Source organism: Triturus cristatus, chromosome 7, assembly GCF_964204655.1.
Source record: "Triturus cristatus chromosome 7, aTriCri1.1, whole genome shotgun sequence".
Taxonomy (NCBI): Eukaryota; Metazoa; Chordata; class Amphibia; order Caudata; family Salamandridae; genus Triturus; species Triturus cristatus.
The window spans coordinates 660,949,687-660,973,650 of NC_140590.1; the positions used below are offsets into that span (position 1 = coordinate 660,949,687).

The following is a 23,964-nucleotide window of genomic DNA, read 5'->3' on the forward strand; positions in this document are numbered from 1 at the left end:
CTAATGTTATAAGTTGCTTAGAAAAAGTTTTTCTCGAAGAAGGTTTGCCAGCCTCCATTGTATTCGTACAGTTCATTTCTAAGGAAATGGTAGACTATCTTAAAAAGGTGGGCATTTCTCATGAGAGAGTGGCTCTTTTTAGAGCGCAGGCTAATGGCTAAGTATTAGTGAATCGGACTGTGATGGACAACATTCAGTTGTCCCTTGCCAATGGGGTGTCTTGGAAGCAAGAATTGGAAAAGATGATGTGGACACACAGGGTTACCTCAAATTCTACCACAGGAGTGTCTCTATTTGTGTGTCTTAAAGGGAGAGAACCTGGGAAGAAGGAGTGTCTCATATGGTTGTGTAAGAAGGAGGAAATTTGGATTGATAGAAATTCACTTAGAGAGAGAGTGGAGAGGGAACAGAAAAGAATGGTGACCAATTACAACTTAAGAAAAAGAGTTAAAAAATTGTGGGTTCAAGCAGGTGATTGGGTTGTTGTTCAAAAGAATGAATGGGTTTGGAAGGGTGAGAGCAAGTATGTAGGACCTTTTTGTGTTAAAGAAGTAAAAGATGATGTTGTGCAATTAGAGGATGGATCCATTTGGAGTTTGGGAAATATCTGTAAAGTATGTAAACCACAATGATTATTTGAACCTGTTATTATAATGTACTTTCCATTATACTTTATAGAATGTTCAATCTTTAAGCAAAAATGTAATTTGCTGTATTGCATTTTTCTTGTCTTCGCCTGTCGTTATTGGTTTTCATGTTTTCTTTGTTGTTTTATTGCATAGGGGAGAGATGTGTACAGATCTAGTGATTTCATGTTGCTTAATTATTATTGGAATTCTAATTGTGAGGATTCTATCTATGGACAGTTGAAGGAGAGCTCAGAGTTGAAGATGCTGCTCCACGCTGGGATGCTACAGAAATAAAGTCATTTTCATAACCTTCAGGACTCATCTCTTCAGAACTCCTGCAAAAAGTTCCAGACCTTTGGAGAACTTTAGAGGTCCCATTTTAATCTTATAAATATTTCCTATGTCTATAAATTGGTGTTAGATTTTTATTGTGTTTTGTTTCTTACTAATTTGATGTGTTGGTGTTTGTAAATGCTTTACACACCTGTCCCCTAAGTTAAGCATGTCTGCTCGCAGCCAGCTGGTAAGGGTTGAGAAAGGGAATAATTTATTGATACCGTGACTGGGCCTTATATTGTGATTGTGGCATTATTACTGGTGGTACACACCTACTTACCCCTTCTAATAAGCCAAATTCCAACACCTTTTTTTTAAGACACTTGTAGAAAACAAACATATAAGTTCTCGCAATGCAGTTTTTTCCATTTGTTTCCACCAGATTTGCGGTATTTTTGGCAGGCCTCTCTAAATTAAATTACACGCCCATAACAACTTTGAAAAGGTGGAGTAAAAAGGATGCAGATAGGCTTTAAGGTCATTTCCTGCAACATCATGAAGACTTACCACTTAAAGATTTGATTCACACTCTCTTCCTGAAAAGTAAACAAAACCTAAAAATTCCAATTGTAATTTGGACCCATTTTTAGCTGCACTGGGCATTCATCAGCCTCCATGAAGAGATGATCGGAACACATCCCTGTAATTCCGTCACATAGAATTAGCAAATACCACTGACATTGGTAACTTTGAGGTGGGCAGAATTACTCCACATTCAATTTTTTTTTTCTTTGTAATAACTTTTGGAAATTGATGTTTGTGGGCCAATTCCAAATATTTTAATCCTAGGTATAGCTATAGCTCATATACATTTTCGCTGAAGTGTCTGGCTGAAAACCCCTCAGACCTGCTGTGTTCCTGCAAAAGTTTGAATTTTGAGGAGCCTGATAACTTCTTTTATGGGTCCGCTTGGAATAGGAGGCCACTTGTGATAAGGGCCATCAGCTTCTAAAACGTCTCCCTTCTACAGTCAGAATATTTTTTATAACAAACCACAAAGTGTTTAACTAAAAATCTTAGCAACCAAATTGTAGAGTCCAGTATTTTATTGACCATTTACAATAAACATTTCCCTTTCTGATATAAAGCATTTGGAAATGCACCAAAATAAACATATAACATACAAAATACTCAGAAGTAAAGTGGATTATGACCTAACTCACTTCTTTTCTTTGTTGAAAACTTAACAACATTATTTTTTATTTGCTGCAAGTAAGAGACACAGATTTTCCAACATCTCAGAAGAGGGACGGAGAAGGAAAACTCAGGCGGTCAACTAATATATTCAGGTAGGAAAGCAATGTGGCTGTCTGACATATGATAGTTGTACAGTGGCTTGTGATGGCTGAATATTTGGCATGTCATGGGTGCATTTTTGGCATATCATACCAGCACCCTAGGTACTAGACAAATGGTGATTAAAATAAATGCTTCCTTCCTGGTTACCTTTTTTTTGTTTTACTTATTATCCATTAACTTAGTATAGTTTTTTGTCAACAGATTCAAAGGTGCAACCTCACTCCTAAAGTTGTATTTTGAATCAGAACAGTTATTGAACAGGCATTTAGGGTCACTTTCAGTGAGGCCCAATAACTGAGCTGAGAAGGCTGGATGAGCAGTGTGAGCACTCAGAGAAGCATGAATGACATCCTGAACTGCATGGTTATCTGTAAAGGTGAGGGGGTCATTTGTGAAAGAATAGAGCAAGGATCAAGTCCTTTTCTATTATGTTTGCCAGCACATGTGCGCTGTGAGATTTAAGTCCTCTGCCTGAATGTAACACTTTAACATTTAAAGGCCATCCAGAAGCATTATATATAGAATGATATTTGCAGGAAGAATGCATAGCATTAATTTATTTCAGTGTTATATGAAGCAACAAAATGCTGTCTTTCAGTCACTTCTTAGTACATGCAATCTAAGAGTGAGAATGAAGGTGATGATCACTTGGATTACAAAATGATCCATTCATCCAGTAGTTGATTGGGCCAGTGTGGTGGAATGAAGCTCATTAGTATGGAGTTATGGAGTTATGGGATGGCTCTGGATCATTGACAAATGTAAAAAGTAGTGAAAGTGACATTACACATGTTAATATCCTTGATGACATCATAGATTTGATCTTTTGGTGCACTCTTATTGCTCAACAGTTTGCCACATACTGCAGAAATACTAAATTAGGAGCAAAAAGTGAAAACTAGGGAATGCAGGCATGACTGTTACAGTCCTTTTTCGTCTAAAAGTTTGGCAGCTCAGCTATCAAACAAACCGATTGTTACTAGCACACTTAAAGTGGCCTTTGGACCCCTCTTTCAACCTTTGGCTTATTTGTTCAATCTGTTTCCTCTATTAGCTTAGAACTTGTTCATCATGTCTTCCCTCAGCCCAGTGGAGTATTTACTTTTTACCTTAATGCTATTGCCCTTTGGGGTGCATCCCTCCACCTAATTGAGTGCTTACATTGCAAAGCATAAGAGACTAGCGTACATTTTAAAAGTACACTTAATACACCACACTTTGTCACAGTAAATTATTTGTTATAGCTGTCTTCTATATCAGAATCAATCCACTTTGTATTATTTTGCAGTGCAACAGTCTCTTTTATTTATTTTGTCATTGCTCGAGTTTCAGCCTGACCCTGTCATGACTGCTGTATTGATTTTCTATCAGGGTGCATGATTCCAAAATGTTTGCCAAAGTCTCACAAGACATTGGCATCATCCTGGGGTCAGGTCAAAAGAAAAACCAATATCACCCGTCTCTCTTCTGTGTGTAACTCCTCCCATCCTCATCTCCCCTCATTCTTTGCTCCCTTTTATCCCTCCATCATTTGCATTTATGTCAATTGTTATTAGACTACCCCCTTGTCCTTCTTGTTCTACCCTCCCACCCCAAACCTTTTACATGTTACTCCTCCTGCTAGCTGGGAATTATGATTATGTGCCACTCATTCTTAATCATGGCATTAAGTCCTATCCATCCAAAATGATGGCATAATTTGGATGATCAGGACATAATTCCCATTATTCATCCATTATAATCATGTTTAAACTTGCCCTGTGTACCCATCATTAAAGATTTTACTTTGGGGGTTATACAGCGGTAATTTTGCAAGAAAATCTGGATCCCTGACTTTCCAGTCATAATAATCGAGAACTCCCTTCCGTAGACATTGAGAAAACCCTATAAGTATCACCTTATTAGGATGGGATGAGTTAGCCTATGACGAAGCATGCTACACAATATGGCTGAGGCTTCCTCATCCAATAATAAAATATCCCTTCTCATTGTTTGAGCATGAGTCAGAGTAGTGTTTTGTGTTTTGATTATCGCATATGTTGTGGTTTGAATTAAATTGGCAGTTATAGATGATATAAAAAAGCACAAAATCTATACAAAAGTCTATGAATTTCAATCAATTTAGGCATCTTCTTCCTGAAGTTGCTTCCATTCATAAGTTGAATCCACAGCCATGTCAAAATCATCTTTTTCTTGTTCTTTCATGAGCTCTAAGAACACCTGTCACAAAAGGGAACAGCAAAACAATCATTGTTCTATAGCTTTGTTTGGTTACCATTAGGATGATAGAAAAATAGCATGCAGATTTAAAGAAAAATTAGGGAACTCTACAGAGTAGGTGTTCGAATTTTGAAACAATATTGAAGTACTTGTTAACCCAAAATTAAATGTTTAGTGCCTTTAGGAGTGAAAGCTTGTGGCATTCTGTATGACACTGTCTCAAGCAGAGACATGCAAGTCTGTTAGGGAATGAGGCAGTGTAAATGTAGATCTGAATCCAGATTTCAGAATGCCACCTTTGGGTAGGCGTACACAATCAATTTACAGAAGAATTAAAGAGAAATCATGGGACTGTAAATAGGATATACTTCCCTCAACTGGATACCAAATCCCAGACAGGAAATAAATCTTCGCGTTCAATTCCAAAGCCAAACCTTTTTCTATAGGACATTTCTTCAAACACCTTTAAGTTCTTAATAGTGCCAATTAACGACAGAAGAAATAAAGCCCACATTTAAAAAATGGGGCTATCTTTGCCTTATATGCTTAGATAAGATGGCTGAAGGCTGTATCCTAAACTGATCTTATCCTTTAATAAACCATTTAATATGGCAGTACCATTGCTATCTAGAGGTTTTTAAAATATTTGTATCGTTTTTCACATGACACCACATAATGAAAAAATCAGTAAAAGAAGCCATACATTCCAAGTTGGACATGGTTGCAGAATATTTTAATTCATGTATTCACACTTTTATGTGACTTGTTCCTCTCAGTTCTCGTTGTCACTTGCTTACCTGAGATGTAATATTGTTTGGTTCATTTGCAAACAGAGAATTAAGTTATACCCAAGCTAATCACTGAGCTTGCTCATATTTCAATTCTTAAGACTTAAAGTGTGTTAGCTATCTCTCAAAACTTTGTAGAGCCACAACATATTCTTTTTACCAAGAATGGCCATACTAATTTTAACTGTTGTAAATGTATTTCAAGTCAATCTTTCAAAACATTTCAATAATCACATTACATTAGATCATAAATAGCTACATTGTCAGGAATGGGATTATTCCTTTCGCTTTTCTCTGGATTGTGCCACATTGGTGATGTACACACCTACTTAAAATGATCCCAGTATTCGCTTTTAGTTCTTGGGCACATCTCATGGATAAGTCTAATGTGCCTACCATTATTATGAATACAACAGTCTGGATGTCTATCAGTGATTCATATACTGTTTAAGTTATTTGCTGGACATATATTACTTTGGTATTTATCCAGTTATATTAATTGCAAGATTTAATTTTGCGGCGTGTTTCTAAGAATGGTGTTACATATTTATCTACACAATGCAATCTATACATCCTCCACCTCATTTCATTGAAATTCCTGCTACTTTAATGGAAAGCTCGGCACAGATCATTTAATATCCTGGAGCTATTGATGACGAATGTTTTAGAACTGAAAGGAAAAAGATCACCTTAGAACACTATCTACATAAAGAGAGTCATCGTATTTTTTAACATTTACCAGTTTGTGTGCCTTCTGATAGTGAAGGAATGGATGAATTTCAGGAAGCTGTACATAGACTGGAGAAATCTTTTGACCCGCAAAAAAGTATTTTTGTCAGATGCTTTAATTTTCTGTTCTAGGCAACAGAAACCAGAAGAGTCTATAGAGTCTTATGTTACAGCTTTGAGAGTATTTGCGGCTTCATGTGAATTCAAAAATTCCACTGACCAATTAATCACAGACTAACTAGCAGTTAGATGTAACAATAAAACCAATCAGGAGAAACGTCTTTCATTCAAAAAGCTTTCTTTTGCTGAAGCTATTGACGTTGCTTCTATGATTGAATCATCTCAATCTAAAGCAAAGATCAAAAGAAAAAATTGTCAATGTTAAAATCAAAGTACAATCTAATAAATCTGCACTAGTTCATCTGAGTCTGAAGAATTGGTCAAAGCAACACATTTTGAGCATGTTTTGGTTTTGTAGATCTCTTTGGCAAGCTGCAAATTTCAAGTTGTGTCCAGTTTAAAAAAAATTATGCAATCAGTGTAGTACAATTGGACGTTTTGACAAAGCATGCCTGAAGAAGTAATTTCAAGTCAATTTAATTGATGAGTCTTCTAAAGAAAGATAACTAAAGTGTAGTATTAAAGATCTGGTACTAAACATTAATTCATGAGATTTAGCAATCTGTGCAAACCCCCTGGCTGACTCTGGATTAGGAGGGAAACATCCCTTACAACGCAGTCATTACAAAGACCTACCTTTACAACTCAACTGTTGCAACGCAACTGCCCTTAGATCGAACGCCATTACAATGCATGCCATTACAACGCATGTCACTACAACGCATTCTATTACAACGCATACTATTACAACGCATGCCATTACAACGCATTATAAGGTAGGTAATAGATATTTTTTTAGTATTAGGGTGGGTATGGGTTTTGGGGTACATGGGAATAGTAATTTTTACCATACACTATCCAACACTTTCCCTACTGTTGCACTCACTGGAGTGGGATTAGTAATTTTTACCCCAACACTATCCAACACTTAGTAATTGTTACCCCTACACTATCCAACACTTACCCTACTGTTGCACTCACTGGAGTGTGAATAGTAATTTTTACCCCTACACTATCCAACACTTACCCTACTGTTGCCCTAAACGTATTATGCGTTGTCATGGTATGCGTTGTAATGGTAGTTTAAAAAAAATGTGTTGTAATGGCATGCATTGTAAAACATTTATAGGCTAGAAAAAGTGTGTGAGAAACTGAAATTCAATGGTTTCCGGCTAAGAAAAGATAAATGCTGTTTTGTTCTACATCAATTAGAATATCTGGGACGTATTGTTAGTGGACAAGGGTTGAGTCTCAAATTTGAATTAGTTAAAGCAATTGAAGAAGCTCCTCAGCCTAACAACAGAGATCAGCTAATGCCATGGATTGGTTTGTTTGTTTACATCATGGTATATTCGATTCAAAGGACCATTAAAGCATTTCCTAAAATCTTTTAAAACACATTTCGCAAAAGTCCTTTCAAGTACATTGGGTACAGTCCTTGCCAAGAGATAAAGTGACAAATAATTGTGCAAATTAAGATTTCCCATTTGTCACAGAAACTAGTAATTGGCAGTCGACTTGAGATATTACAGATAAGTACATATAAACAGCAAGTGCATACTCAATTAACCAGTACCAACAATAAAAATGTGTTAAAATTGAGCTAAAAAATATTGATTAAATATAATTGGAATGCATTCTTGCTAAGTTGTCTGTAATTGAACTGAGCTAGGTCAGATAATACATTATATTAAAAGACAACAAATCAAGCCTAAGTCTAATAGCTACGTTAACATTTTAGCCCTCTCTTTTTCCTTACATAGCTTGAAGCCAATAAAAATCTGCTAACGCCAAATTCAATGAGTTGTGAGCTATCTGTTTTTAGTATCCTCATCATCTCAATGTTTGTTCCTGATATTGAAACTTCTACATAGCGGTTTTATCCATTTTCTTCTGGCCATTACATATGCTGTGCAAAAAAATAAAACATGTGCAATATCTTCGTTTTCACCTAATAGACATATATTGCACTTAGAGTCCCTTTCCTTAATCTGGGACATCTAACATTTGGCTGTGAAGGCCTTTGTCCGAAGTATTCTGTATCTAAATTTCAGAGATAATGTATTTGCTAGTTGAGGTTCAATTTCATTCAGAAAAGGCTCAAAGCAAGGGGTCATTTTGAACGTTAAAAATTGTGTAGTAAGTCTCCCTGGTGTACTACTTAAAGTGACTTTGTGCAAGATAAAATTCCAATAGATGCACTTAATCTCTCTCTTTGATTTGGGTGTCTGCAGGCTGGTGTTAACCCAAACCTACTTAGACCCAAGTCAAGGAGCAACTTTCGAATGTGGGCCAACCAAGGAAAAGTGACGTGAACATCCATTTCCAATAACTCACTTAGGGTTTGCCTCTAGGTTTCTAATTCCACAGTTGTCCAAATTCTGATCCAATAAGACAGTGTTCTCAATATGGCTGGATGTTCCAATATTTTTATACCAATGTCATATGTTAATGGTATCACTGGAGTATTTTAGTGAAGAGACATAAACATTCTCAAGATTTTGTTTTCCCTCAACAACTAAGAGCTGCAGAATTTCTTTGCCCCATAGCTCTGATCCATAAAAGGCGGCAGTTTGGGCTTTGAATTTATATACTTCCAAGGCGGGTGTGATAGCCTTTGACTCAGTTGAACATTGTTTCTTTACGATGGGGATAGAAATTTATATTAGGATAGTCTTAGATTTATTTATTTGTGGCTTCCATGAGAGTTTTAAGTCAAAGGGAACCCCAGGTATACAAAGTTGGAAACACACTCCAATGTCACCCCCCCTCAAAATTATTTTGTTTTTAAAACTGTTATGAGGTCTGATCGCCATGTATTTGATCTTAGTAGGGTTTATCTTGAGGCTTTTGGGTTTTCAATAATTATTAAGGCTATCGAGTAAATTTTGTAGACCCTTTGGTGTTTCAACAAGATTGTATCATCCACAAATGTTCAGGCACAGATATGAGACCCTCCAAGCTTGGGTGCATCGTGTGAAGATTTTTGCGCATACTGGACCAGGTTATTCACATATAGTAAGAACAGAGTTGGCGCCAGGACAAAGCCCTGGCGCACACCCCTCCTGACTGGAATATCATCAGTAATCTCACTTCCTATGCCCCAGCGTACCTTGGCCCAATTACCCTTGTGTAACCTTATAATTTGGTTTAAGACCTCCTCTGGCACTCTCTGTTGATTTAAGGTTTTCCATAGAAGATCTCTTGGGATTGAATCGAATGCTACTTTCAAGTCAATAAAAGCAACACATAAATGTCCAACTATTAGCTTTATATACTTCCAGGCTAGGCTTACAAGTCTGAAAATTTGATCAATAGTACTTGTCTTTTGTCTAAAGCTGGCCTGGCAAGGTGAAAGTATATCGTTGTCCCTTATCCAATCGTTTAGCTTTGCCAAAATTTGAATGCAAATTGATTGAGTGTAGAGGCTATAAGAATACGCACCTGACAAATACAGTGTTTCTAGATATAACATGATAGTGCAAAGAACCAAGGAGCACTCCCTTCTAAGCTCATTACCCAGGAATTAATTGACAACATTAAATGCAAGAAGGTTCAGCACTTTCAACAGTAATGACAAGACAATGTCCAAAGCAGTGAGCACACAAGAAGATGCTCAGATCCCAGATGTTAGTTTCTTAACAGGGTTGTTCTCTATTGAGTTTTTTTTTAATTCAAAGCACCATAGCCAACGCATTTCATCTCACACTGAGACTTCTCCAGGGCTTAATCAGGTCACAAAAAACATTTTTCAAAATCATTTTTCATACCTGAAAACTGACGAGCATACACGCTGTTGGTTATTGCGCCGGAATTGCGGTAATGCATACTATATAAAAGTCTTCTGAACATGGAAACTATGACACTATGTTGGAACACTCATCATTTTTTAAAACTTGTTATATTTGTGATATAGAGTTTCCTCTGGAGAAAGTATTTGAACATTCGATATCTGAGGGGAAACAGCCATTACATACCCTTAGACCTCTCTCAATAGTGAGGTGGAGTAATTGCATTGCTGAGATGGAGCATCCCACCTTATTATTTGTGGCAAGAAGGGAAATCCCCCTGGCCAGATCTTCCTCCTCAAAAATAATGTCTATTCCTATCATTGGTTCATAGCAACAGTTGAAATTGCCCCCCCACTAGAACAACTCCATTGGGATCAATAGAGTCAAGAACTTCTGCAAACTGCTGGATTTTCTATGATTCTTTTGAGCACTCCCTCGGTCTTACATATATATTAAAAATATATATCTGTGTCACATTTGGGAACTTCAGTTTCAACCCCAAGATGTCTTGTGAGGCAGTATGCACAGTTTCTATAGTAACAAATACATTAATTTTTATCCAGATAATCAACCCACCCGATGGTCTCCCTTTTTTTGATGGTAGCGCCTCTATACTAAATGTTCCATACCCTAGTTTGTGTGATGGCTCTCTTAGCCAGGTCTCCTGGAAAAGACATAGGTCAAAATTGTCAATATATTCCTGCCAGTCTGGCTCATAAGGTTTTTGCTTGAGCCCGGCTATATTCCAAGATACGATCTTCAGGGGTTCTGGGGCTTAGTCAGCGAGCATATTAGATGCGTGAACAGGCATAGTTGCACAGTCATTCCTATCATTCTCATAAGCATGAGTTACCCGTGTTTGATGTGAGTGTGTCCTATTTGGATAAACATCATACGAAGCTTGGTGACCAGGTTCTAATGAGAGGGGCACTGTATCTGTATGGATACATGTGCTTTCAGTTGTTGCATTCACTCTACCCTGTTCAGTCAACCTACTGCATTCAAAATGTTTGTCCCCTTTGCATCTTGCAAAACACTGCTACACTCATCTGCAGAGGTTTTGTTCTGTCTGAGGCTAATTATAGATTCAAAGAATGAGTGATTTCACAGATTCATGGCTATTAAATTATCTGCAATATACTTGGAATGAAAGGTTTGCTTGAAGTTGTCCAGATGCCCTGTTTCTTGTTGAAAGCGTTCTGCTTTTATTATGTTGGATGGTACTATAGAGAGACACTGACGTTTAGTTCTAATGCTATGTGTCACTTTATTAATGAATCCCCATCCTCTCCGAGTCCCTGCTTTAGTCTAGGAATATTTGTCATAAAGACGTTGTAGGTTTCCATATTAGGCTTAATTAGCTGTTGGGGTGCTGGGTAAGATTTTTGCCACTGTTGGTAACCTATGCCCCCCCACACAACTCTTGAGTTCTGCCCTAATTCTACTTGTTTTCCGAGGTTAGGGCTATTTGGAATGTGAGCACCTTGGGGAAGCACTTTAGATCTCCCCTAACTAGAGGGGGGGAGCATTCTGGGATTTGCATTTGTACTGGCCTGATGCTTGCCTAGCCTTGATGCATAACGGTTTATATAGGCCAAGTGATTGTTTTGGTTTACTGGCTCCTTTGGAAGGGATGTGAAGGATGATCTAGGTAAAGACCTAGCCTGGGTACTTTCAATCTGGGTGCAATTTAGTTTCCCCCTAGAGTGTTTGCTGTTGTCTTGTGCTTTGCTCCTCTCTATCGTGGTGGTGGACGATAGGTCCTCTATTATTCTTTTAAGGGCCAGTACCTCATCTTGTATTGTATTTAGTTTTAAGCAAAGTTCCCGCATAAATACATGAGTGTATCTTATCACGGTTTGGGTCCCAGCTTCCCTGTTGCCAACTGACAACAGTAAATTACATTGAACCTGTTTAAGTTGTCCTCCATGATTTTCCTCTTGCATGGTTGATAACAATGAGTATCTATCAGAACATTCTACAGTTATAAGCTTGCTGTTTGTAGGCCTGTCTTGACTTATAGGTGCTATATCCAAAATAGGGGGGTTGGTTTGAGCAAACTTACTCGTGACAGGCTTCGGAGAGGCAATTGGAGGTTGGGCAGCCGTCTCACTATGATTTTGATGAAAAACAATTGTGGAGATAGGAAATCTTATGGTGCTCTGTTTGTCCTGTTTGCTATAGTAAGAAGAGATTTTTTGTACCCTTAGATGCAAGCTCCTTCCCATTAGGTAGAATGGTTTCCACCTCTTCAATTAGATCAACAATTGCGGCTAGGATACAATTATCTGCAGCCGATTTAACTGATTTACTAATCTTTGCTACCTTCTTACTTCCCGCAACGGCCTCTGCTGCTGCCTTCCTCTTCCCCATTATCTCGAGGACTAGTACGCTGTTTCACTAGATGTTATTATTAGGGGCGTGATTTGGGGCAGGTGGGGCTACTGACAGTGTTTGTATAGCAATTATGACTATGCTAGTGTAGGACCTGATAATATATGTAAACCCCGCTCCCCCTATACACAAGATATGGGCTCCAGGCCCCAGTTAATAAGACTTGTGGTTCCAACAACAATGAAAAGATTCAATCATATAAAGGGAGAAATGATGTCAGGTGTTTCTTTCGAGCCCCCTGTTGCTACTAAGAGAGTTTCTTAAGGTCCTTGCCTGGGGCCAAATGACAGGTGATCAAACCATATAAGGTAACAAAATAGCAACTTCTAACTGTAATAGATTTGATCGGGATCTAAAAATTAGCCATAAAATCAGGAAATCACTTGTAGTTGGCCAGGAAAATAAAGTTGAAATCAGTTCCAGTCCAAGTACCTGTGAGTAAGGAGGGATTTAAATCACAATAATCTTACCGATGGGGCCACGCTGTGTTAATAAAGCCAGGGCCAAGGGGGTTGGCTCTGCCCTGCCCCTTCCTGTCGCTGACGGGAGCAGATGGGTCCACCCTTGGCCCGGGCATGCCAGCGCGCGTCCCGCGCTGCTGGAGCCCAAAGTCGGTTTTAAAGCGCCTCCTGGCGCAGGAAGATGAGGGTGGCAGCAAACCAGCTGCTAGGCAGGCTGGTTCTCATGGTCGTCCTTGCCTCTGGGTTCAGCTGCGGCTGCAGCGGGGGCAGAACAACAAAACAGGCTTCTTGCTCTGCGGGTTTGTTGGTTTTAAAGCACCTCCTGGCACAGGAAGATGAGGATGGCAGCAAACCAGCCGCTAGGTAGGCTGGTTCTTGGTGTCCTCCTTGCCTCCAGGTTCAGCTGCAGTGGGGGCAGAACAACAAAACGGGCTTACTGCGCTGCGGGGGCCAAATGTCGGTTTTAAAGCACCTCCTGGCGCAGGAAGATGAGGATGGCAGCAAGCCAGTTGCTAGGCAGGCTAGTTCTTGTGGTCCTGCTTGCCTCGGGTTCAGCTGCAGCGGGGGCAGAAAAACAAAATGGGCTTCCCACGCTGCAGGAGCCCGACGTCGGTTTCAAAGCACCTCCTGGTGCAGCAAGATGAAGGTGGCAGCAAACCAGCCACTAGGCAGTCTGGTTCTCATGGTCCTCCTTGCCTCTGGGTTCAGCTGTGGCTGCAGCGTGGGCAGCACAACAAAACGGGCTTCTATGAATTTTACTGAAAATTTCTTCCAAATTTTGCATCTATTGCTGAACCAATCACTAGCCTTTTAAAGAAAAAAGTAGAATTTGTATGGGGTCATCAATGAAGAAAGAAAACATTTTCTTGCATCAATTCAGATTTGTTGATAGCTTCACTTCTTCAACCTTATGTTCTTGATCTTCCTGTATGTTTTACTGTAAATGCCAGTGAAAAAGGGTTAGTAGCTATGCAAGAATAAAGAAGGAACAATGGTTTTGGATCTTGAGTTCATAAAGAGTGAGAACGTTTAAACTCAGTAATTAAAAAAAAAGGTTAGCTTGCACCTGTGGCATACACAAATTCAGAATTTTTGTTGTGGGGTAATTATTTTTGTCTCAGTACTGATCACAAACCATTGGTGTATGTTTTAAACAAATAAAGAGATCATTCTGATAAAACCCTCACTGCTAGGTAAACCAGACTTTCAATGAAATTACTTGAGTACCATTTTAAGTACTTCATGTACCTAGACACACAAACGAAAGGGCGATTTTTGTCCTGGTTTCCCATAACAGATGAAGATATACAGTAAGATACGGATTATGAGAAATGTATTGGCGATGCAATTGATTTCAATGACAAAACATCTATTTCACAAGAAATTTGGTTGAAATCATTATCTGAAGATAATGAATTGAAAAAAGTTTCTCAGTACATAGTTCAAGGTTGGCAAGAAAGAGAATTCTGCCTGGTGATCTACATATTTTTTCTAAAATGTCACTGAAATTATCATTAGTAGATGGAATCTTCTGTAGAGGTGAAAATTTGATTCTGCCTTCCTCGGTGAGATGTTAATTTGTAGAACTGACTTATGTTGAACTTTTGGGCATGACATTGGAAAAAAAAGGTTGCTTGAAACATATTTTAGGCCAAAAATGGATTTAAATGTTGAAATAAAATTGAAGAGTTGTGAAATCTGTAACAATGCTGAAAAGAATTGGGTAGAAAAAAGTCCTCTAATGGTAGCATTTGATTTACCTGATAATGTTTGGGAAAAATTTGCATTAGATTTTCTATGTCCTTTCTCATGCTTGAACAATAAATATGCATTGGTAATGGTTGATAACGGGTCCAAATTAATTGAAGTAAAATTTTCAAGTTTTTTCTTGTGAAGGTTTTACTAAAATATTAGTCACAAATAATAGTGTACAATTCACATCTGAAACAATGTTGAGCTTTCTCAAAGAGACAGGTATTGAACATAATCGGACTTGTCTTTGTCATCCACAAGGAAATGGTCTAGCAGAAAGCATTGCTCAATAGTCTGCATATTGATATGCCATTCAATACATGTTGCCTGCAAATCATGGTGCATCACATACGGCAGCAGGTATGTCTCCCATCCAAGCTTAAAAGGGATGCTTATAGAATTTCATTAGATAAAATGTACTATTGCTGATCCAAATTGTTTGGCTTGTAAGGAAAAGATTAATGAGCTGATTAGCATGAAACAGGTTAAATTATCTTGTAAGAACAATGTACTTGAATGAGTATGTTTCAAAGATTTTAAAGTTTGAGATATAGTTAGAATTAAGATTCCTGGGTGCATAAAAAGAAAGAGCATTTGAATTTTAGTGACCCTAAAATAAATATTGCCATTTCCTGTAGGACAGTTTTTGTGGAAGGGAGAAAATGGTGGAATAAGTCATTGGTTGCCCCTGAAAAGCCAAATGATAATTATATTTCAAGAACCAGACGTCTAGCCAAACACTCATGATTACACTTCACACCTGAGTAGCACAGAGCAAGGCAATACTGCATCTAATTCTGACATTTAGCAGCATCATTATTAGGCCTGGGTGGTGAAGCCTGCTTTATTCATGGAGTTTGCAGAGTTTTCCACACTCCGCACTCCACATATTAAGTTGGCGAGTGAGGGAAATCCACCTCCCAACGAGATTTCTCAATGCGGGCGGTCAGATTTCTCAATGCAGGCTGTCGCGGATGGTCGCAACCGCTCGCGACCGATCGCATTGAGAAACTATCCGTTTGCATTGAGAAAGCTGCTGCTCAGGTAGAAAATCTACTTGAGCGGCAAGAAAAGAAGCACCACCGTCTTACATTGCTCACGGTGCCGTTCATACTGATTTTACAGAGTGGGAGAAATACCCGGCGCTGAAAATCAACGCAAACAAGATGACTAAACGCTCTCTGTTGCTTTGCGGAAGTTTTTGGTCACTACACATGGGACTCTACCCAGGCCAAATCATTATTTGAAAAATAATGACAAGAATAGTAACTTTCAACACACATAATAGAGCATGGGATTGCAGAAGAATGTCACATATTGGATGAAAATGTATATTTGATATTTGATATTGTTTTAATTTGTTTTCATTACAATGTCTTTAATGCTAAATATTCTTACTTGTTTTTTGTTGAAAAGTATTTTTTATATGGTTACATTTTTTCAGTTTGGTGAAAAGAAGGAAGCCATGTTATGACATGGACAGTGCGAGACCAAATACTTTGGTCGCGTGGTGTTCACCCGGCACTTCGCTTCAGTGAAAAAATATTCAACTGCATACTTGCCACCGTGAATCTTCCTCTCAACAACCAGCTAGGATTGTCTGATAGAAATGAGAATGCGGGCTGTGTTTTAGTTTATTAAAGATTCAAAATGTGCTCCAGAAATATTCTGCTGTAACTAATGAGAGAGCTAATTTGCTTTTAAAGCTCCTGTTTAAGCTGAATGGTAGACAGGCCGGGTGTTGACATTTTTATCTAAGTTATTTCTGCCATATCCCTCTGCTCACTCACCATTTGGATAAGGTGGATAGAGAAACACTGTTTAGGCTTAGACAACAATTTCACAATTTAGTTATAAACTATTTAGCCCCACAGATCTTAGAAGGATGACATTTTATAATAGATGTCTGCTTTATTACACTTCAAGTTTTATCCATCCTCTCCTAATCGCTGTTGTAGGTAAAAGCAAGTGAGGTTTGGTAATTAATGACATACCATAGCGGCCTTCCCCAGCCTCATCTTTTTTTCGAACCAGCAGGCTTTTTCTTTAAGCTGTAGACTGAACAGGGATTTGATACTAGATTTGTTTACCATCTTGTTTGGGTATTCAAGGAATACCACCCTTATGAGGAGTTTGGAGCATATGTCTTTTTGTAACTCTTTATTTTAGTTTAGTACCACTCAAGGCCACATACAAAATAGGGAGTACATTGGTTGATAGCTCCAATTACAGTTACAGTTACAGTGACACAAAGGAGTAAACATGTCCAGTCAGAAAACGCCATAGGAGGAGGCATTGTTAAAGATGCTACGTACGGTCCAGCTACCAGGGGCCCAATATCTTGTGAAGTTCCTTGGTGCATCTCCACCATTTGTATATTTCTTTTTCTGGGCTTCAGCAGAAATCAGTTCCCCTACAAGCATATTAGCTCATACAAGCAGGCCGGTTGGTACACAGAAGACCTCTGAGATACCAAACAACACTGTACACAGTTAGAAAAGAAATGGAGAGCCAGTCACAACACCACCAACAGAACTACCTACAAGGCTGCACACAGGCGCTTTCACCAGCAAATAAGAGACACCAAGGAAAAAAGCAATAGTGGACCACATCCAAGAAAGCTCCAACAGCTGCAAGGAAATCTTCTTGATAGTTAAGGGTCTCAGCAACTCTGCGACAACCTCTCCAACTCCTTCCACAGCAAAATTGCAAACATCTACAGCAACTTTGCCCATCAACATAACCCCGGAGCACACATTGCTAACCTATTCACCACCAACCAAGACAGCCACCTGACCAAATGGACAACCCTCACCAGAAACAACAAAGTAGCAGTCATGCAGACCATCCACTCGGGGCCCCAAAAGACGCATTCCTTCACCACATCTACAACTTGGGAACATCTCCAATCAGCACCACCTTGACCCACATCATCAACACCTCCATCACATCCACCACTTTCCCTGTTGAATGGGAACTTGCAAAAATCAACACCCTCCTCAAGAAGTCCACAGCTGGCCCAAATCAATTGAGCAACTTCTGACCCATTTCCCTGCTTCCCTATCCGTTCAAGGTGAATGAGAAGGCCATGAACAAGCAACTCACAAACCACCTCAAACTTCACCCTCTTCTAGACAACAATCAATCAGAATTCTGAAAGAACCACAGCACTGCAACAGCACTCATCGTGGCCACCAATGACTTTTGAATAATCCTGGGCCAAGGAGAAACAGCGGCCCTCATCCTTCTCAACCTCCCTGCAGCCTTAGGCACTGTCTCCCATAACACCCTCATCAAAAGACTTCACAAGATTGGCATACAAGGATCCGCTCTCAAATGGATCTGTTCCTTCCTCTTGGGAAGAACCAAATGGGTCAGGCTGCCACCCTTCACTTCAGATCCCAAGAAACTAATATGGAGAGTCCCACAGGGATCGCCTCTCAGTCCCACCCTTTTCAACATATAAATGACTCCGCTCACCAACATCATCCGCTGTCATCTCCTACACCAATGGCAACCAAATCATTCTCTCCTTGATGGACAAAACAACCACCGCCAGAACCAACTTAACCAACTCATGACCATGTTAGCAGACTGGATGCAAACCAAATGGGTCAGGCTGTCACCCTTCACTTCAGATCCCAAGAAACTAATATGGAGAGTCCCACAGGGATCGCCTCTCAGTCCCACCCTTTTCAACATATAAATGACTCCGCTCACCAACATCATCCGATCACCGCTGTCATCTCCTACACCAATGGCAACCAAATCATCCTCTCCTTGATGGACAAAACAACCACCGCCAGAACCAACTTAACCAACTCATGACCATGGTAGCAGACTGGATGCGAACCAACTGCCTGCATCTCAATTCTGAGAAGGTGGCTGTACAGCAACAAGACTCCCCATCAGACTTTACCTGGTGGCCGTCAGAGCTAGGACCAAGACCAACACTAACACACACAGACCACCAAGAAATTTAGGGATCATCCTAGACGACAACCTCAACATGAGGTCTCAAGTCAACAGAGTGTGCACTTCCTGCTTCCACATCCTATGAATGCTGTGAAAAATCTTCAAATGGTTTCCTCAGGACAACATACGGATGGTCAGACAAGTACTCATCACCAGCAAGCTGGACTATGGCAACACACACTACACCAGCATCTCTAAACAACTCCTACATAGAGTCCAGTGCATCTAGAATACAGCTGCAGACTCATACTCAACCTCCCAGGCCGCACTCACATCACACCACACTTCAGAAAAATTCACTGGCTCCCCATTCACAAGTGCAGCCAATTCAAACATCTCATGCACATATTCAAAGCCTTACACAAGACAGGACCAGAATACCTGAACAGCCGCTTACACATTCACCAACCCACCAGACAACAGTGTTCTGGCTCACTCTCACTCGCACACATTCCCTGCATCTGCAAAAGCAAAACTAGGGGCAGCTCATTCTCCTACATTACACCCAAGACATGGATGGACCTCTCTCAACACATCAGAGCCTCCTCCTCAATTCTGAGCTCCACAAAAAACTGAAGACCTGGTTCTTCCTATAGGTACTTTCGGGACACAAACCTACACACCTGCCCAAGTGCCTCGATACCCTATTGGGTCATTTGTGTGCTATACAAATCAATATAACATAAAATACATCACACTGACACAGGGGCTGGCTGGGTTTGGGGACCCCCAGCTACTGGCAATGTCTCTTTTTGTCTATTAGGTAGCCGATGTTACTAGCATTTTGTGATAAGTACTGGTGGCCCATCCCACCATAATGCCTGGGAGTACCACCCTGGGACTCAACTCTACTGGGATATGCAATAACTGCATAATGTGGGCATGGATTGAGGGCTGATAAGTTGCAATGACTGGGCAGGACCATACAAAATGGAAGGACTCATCTGGGTCCCCACAAAGAGAGAATCATGGCGACCACACTCAGTCCATCTTTCACAGCCTGTCTAGATGGTAATATACAGGGTGGAAGTAATGGAATTATGAAAGCCAGAGGTAAGATGGAATGGCCAAGTCTCTTAAGGCCATTTTCACCTCACACCAATCATCATCAAGCTCTCTCAGGTCTGTCGACCAAGTTGTGTTGAGTATGTTTATTTGTATCTCCATGGCAGTGGCTCGGTCACTTACTTTACACCATTGGAAATCCACTGATACACCAGTTTTGTGCGATTGGCAACAAAAAGTTAAGTGAGTGAGATTTTTTTTGAACAGGCTTATGAAAAAAGAAACAAATCTATTGGCCAAATTATGAAAAATCAATTGGACAAATATGAAGGAATATGGCAAAGAGATTGTTTGAAATGTTTGGGTGTTTTGGGTTATTATGTATAAGGTTTTTTTCATGGAATGTTTAAGATGAATTGGAGAGCTATATAGCTATGTAAGAAGGAACTGTGTTTTCATATAATAATTATGGTTTGGAGTTCTCATTTGGTCATTCACTGTCTTTTATTACTACCAATTAAACAACAATAAAAAAAGAGAAAGAAAATGAAAAGACCCTTTCAGCAAACTGACAGAATTATTATGTCTTAAGATGTTTCATGTAGAGATCCTGGTTAGTGATACAGAGACTTTTGAAGCTAATTAAAGACTACACAGGGAGCCAGTACAATTTCGCTAAGTCATGTCTAACAGATGCTCTCTGGGGCCTTCCAAGAGCATTGCAGAAGTATTTTTGATGCTCTGTAGATGGACAGATGAGTTGTTTGAATGGCCTAGGTACAAAAATTAACATAATCCAATTAAAAACTCACAATTGGCTGAGCCACAGTTTTACAGTCAGAAATAAGTACCAAATGCACACCACATCAGATGGTGATAGCCAGCGCCCCCCAGTGAGGATAAAATGGAAATGTGTTTTACTGGTCTTCCCGTGGCTTTTTTATGGTTGTGAACTCCTCAGACTTGCCAGAGACCCTATCAGGGCATTTGTAGGTATAGACCCACTAGGTTTTAAGAGGTCAAGGATAACAACAATGATCTATGGTAAATATATGCAAAGAAACAGGTTTTTTCAGATTTTCCCCTACTTTGTTGCCATCATTTGGAAAAGTAGTTGCACTATTTTTTAACAATGAGAGTGCACTAAGGTCTGCTAACCAAACCTCAGTGTCAGTTTTCTAACCCATTACAAAGTGTATGTCGAATTGGCTATCTCCAGCTGGCAAGGACTGCCTTACTTATAAGTCTCTACTATATGGTACCCAGCATACCTAGGCTATGTAAGGCTGCAACACTGCTTGTGCCACCCTGTGGGTGACAATGTACAAAATGGCTCCCTGCCTGCCACTGCAGACTGGATGAGGAGAAGATACACTGCTAGTTCGACTTTGCTATTTAAACTGATGACAAAGCCCGCACTTCCTTTAGCAAAATATGTAAGTTTCACCTAATCAAGGGCTATAGAGCCTTAAGGCAGAGAGCTGTATATTATTAAGTAGGACATGTATTTTTATATATGCCTTAACAGCAACACTTCCAAATTGTAATTTTGCTGTTGCACAGCTAGTAGCCCCATTGGCTAACACAGTGTTTCTGGCTAACCCTTCAGCCTGGCTAACTTCTGATTGAGACTACCTAGCTGGGTACTGTAAGATAGAAAATTAATTGTGGCATTAAAACCCAACTTGATGTCCAGGTGGAATTTAATGTCACTATTAAAGAAATGTAACTTTTACAAAGGTGCCACTCTGTGACCCAGTCGGTCCAGTGGCCTTGCATGGTCACTGGCCAACAGACTGCATTCTATCCACCTGGGGAGTCATGTGAATGACTCACAGGCTAAGGAACAATAGCTGGCTGCTGCAGGGCGAGGTGTTACCTCCACTTTGCAGGAAGCCACTCATGGTGGTAGCCCAAAAGATGAGGCTGCCTTTGGTGAGCAAATGGCATTCGTAAATCTGAGGGGCTGCCCTTTGCTGAGGTAGACAGGCAGGGGCAGATAGGGGAAACCTATGACCAAACTGGGTTTTCCATGGGCATGTAGCCCACAGGTACGCACACCTCTATGGTGGGCCTCCAAACTTCTGTTATCCGAGGAAGGGTCCCAACATCGTGAGAGTGGACAGGATAGTGCACTCTGGAATTGCTAGATACAACATATAGCTGAAAGTTGTCACCAAGAGGGAGGAAACCTGATAGCCCATTGGCTAGTGACAGCATCACCCCCAGGACACTTTCTGGGAATAAATATGGCACCTCTAGCACCCTGAACCTCTGATCACTTCGAAACTGGAACAAGGAGTGAAGAAGGACTACACTGCTGCCCCTTGGACTGCACAAAGAGAGGCTCGACCATGTGCTGTGCTAGCATCTTGTGCAAGCGAAGAGAGGACTGTGCCAGTGGCCCCAGGCTCAGGGTAAAGTTGTGCCCAGCACCAGACTGAAGAAGTGATTTCAAGAGTCAGTCGACTGCCCATTTTGGCAAGTTAGTAGCCATTTTAGTAGAATCACCACCTAACTGCCACTGGTCGCCTCAAGAGACTGATCCTCAATGGCCAAAAATATCACCCAAGTCAGCCAGACCCGAGAGCGCCGTCTGGCACTCTCTGGTCCGGGTACCAAGAGGGCCAGTGTCCCTCTTGGTCACCCAAGAGGGACACCAGCCCCCACCAAAGGATATCGCTGAGACCACTGTGGACAATACTGGTAGTCCAACCGCTGCTGGCCTTCTTTAGTCTCAATGAGGACTTTGAGGGGCCCCCTCTGTGGCCAAAGTCACTCCACCTGACCCGTGGGCCAAGGAATAACACAAAACAAAAACCTGTCTACCGCACAGCATCTGAAGCATCCTTGAGCATCTTCATCTCCTCCATTCGCAGCTTCAAGACCACTCTATTTAAGTCTATGGCAGTCAAGCTGTAAAGTTTGGAACTGGACTGGAAAAATCATTGGCTGCCAGGTTACTGTCCAAAACTACCACATTGCCCCCACAAGACCTTCTCCCTGGTCACCCAAGCTGGGCCAGTGTAGCCATACTAACTTTAACCAACTTTTAAAAAATTTACAAATATTACGGTAGCCAATGCTTCTTTACGGTTGGATTCAAGATTAAGATTTCTTTAAAAATCTTTATCTCTAGTGGATTTTGTTCATCTCGGAATCATACAAATATAAGTTATTTTTATAAATTGGTGTTGCATTTCTTTTGTGTTGCATTGCTTTCTTATTTCGTTGTTTGGTGGTGTTAAATGCTTTACACTAGTTCCTTTGTTTATGCCTTGCTGCTTGAAGCTACCCAGGGTTGAGCTTAAGGTTGTGGAAATGAGCCTGACTGGACTAAACATAGTTTTTGTGAGTGTATTCCACAGTAATGCGGCACAGCCATACTATATAATACCCTCAAACCCAAACCCTCACATTGGTGCCTAGCCGTTGGAATTCAGAGCTTTTGTTTGGCTGTACCCGACAATTTATAATTCGGCAACCACTGAAAGGAACTACTAAATCAACATTAAGCAAAACATTTTTTAAAGTTGTTAAGTTCTGTATATCCAAGATACCATTTTCTGAAGGCCAGAAAGTCGACAACAAAATCTTCACAAAGTGGCAAAAAGTATTGCCAGGTTTTCATACATGGAAAACAGGGAAATTGACTGGCCACTCTCCTCACTCTAGGGATCAATGATTTGAGAGTGTTATGCAGGGACAGGAAAATCAGTCTAGGGTTGACTGCCAAAAAAGGGGACCCAGAGAAGGCCCTCAGAGTCTTGGAAGAAGATAAGAGACAGCTCAGGCTCAAGTGGAAGAAGCAATCACCCCTAACAGTAGGGATGAAGAAGACAGCAGAAATCTCTGAGAGCCAGAGGGGGACAATGAGAGTGTGGCACCCACAATTAGATCAAGGCATGTTTCCACAACTGTAAGTAAAAGGAGTTCCACTTCAGTCTTTTTCCAATCTCACTAGCAATTGGATACCACCAACTGCTAATAAATGTCAATTCAAATGAGTTTATCAATTTGGACACATTTGGATTAAAATAAGATTTGTTTAGAGTGTTTGACAATGCTTGAGGTTGCTCTGAGCGAAATTGTTATCAAGTCAAAGGTGTTACATCTCACCCATATGTCAATAATGTGTCATAAATATCATGTTTTGTCTTCCCGTTTTATGGTTTGAATTCCCCTTCTCTGAATTCTCCTTATCTGAATGATATGTGTGTGCTAATTGATTAATCAAAAGTGAAAATGTGGGTTTAAATCAAATGCACATTCATTTTCATAATTCTCTGTTCTTGCACAATTCAGTTTACATGAATATATTTATAGTATTTAGTCTTTACTTTTGATCATTTATATATTTTATCATTATTGTGAAATGCTAAACTTCCTAGAAGATTGATCATTTTATAATACATTTGTTGTCTTATCAAGAGAACATTGTCTGATAGATTTAAAATAGCTGAAA

General features: G+C 40.0%; 1 protein-coding gene across 3 annotated transcripts in view; it reads right to left on the minus strand.

Moving 5' to 3' along the window:
- Nucleotides 1-1,993: 1,993 nt before the first annotated feature.
- LOC146810314 (ATP-binding cassette sub-family A member 10-like) overlaps nucleotides 1,994-23,964 on the minus strand; it is a 1,546,030-nt gene continuing 1,524,059 nt past the window's right edge. For all 3 annotated transcript variants that reach the window (XM_085617307.1, XM_085617308.1, XM_085617306.1), the window contains one exon: nucleotides 1,994-4,484. In XM_085617307.1, coding sequence (XP_085473433.1) covers nucleotides 4,386-4,484 — 99 coding nt within the window. In that variant the 3' untranslated portion in view covers nucleotides 1,994-4,385. The remainder of the gene's footprint in view (nucleotides 4,485-23,964) is intronic.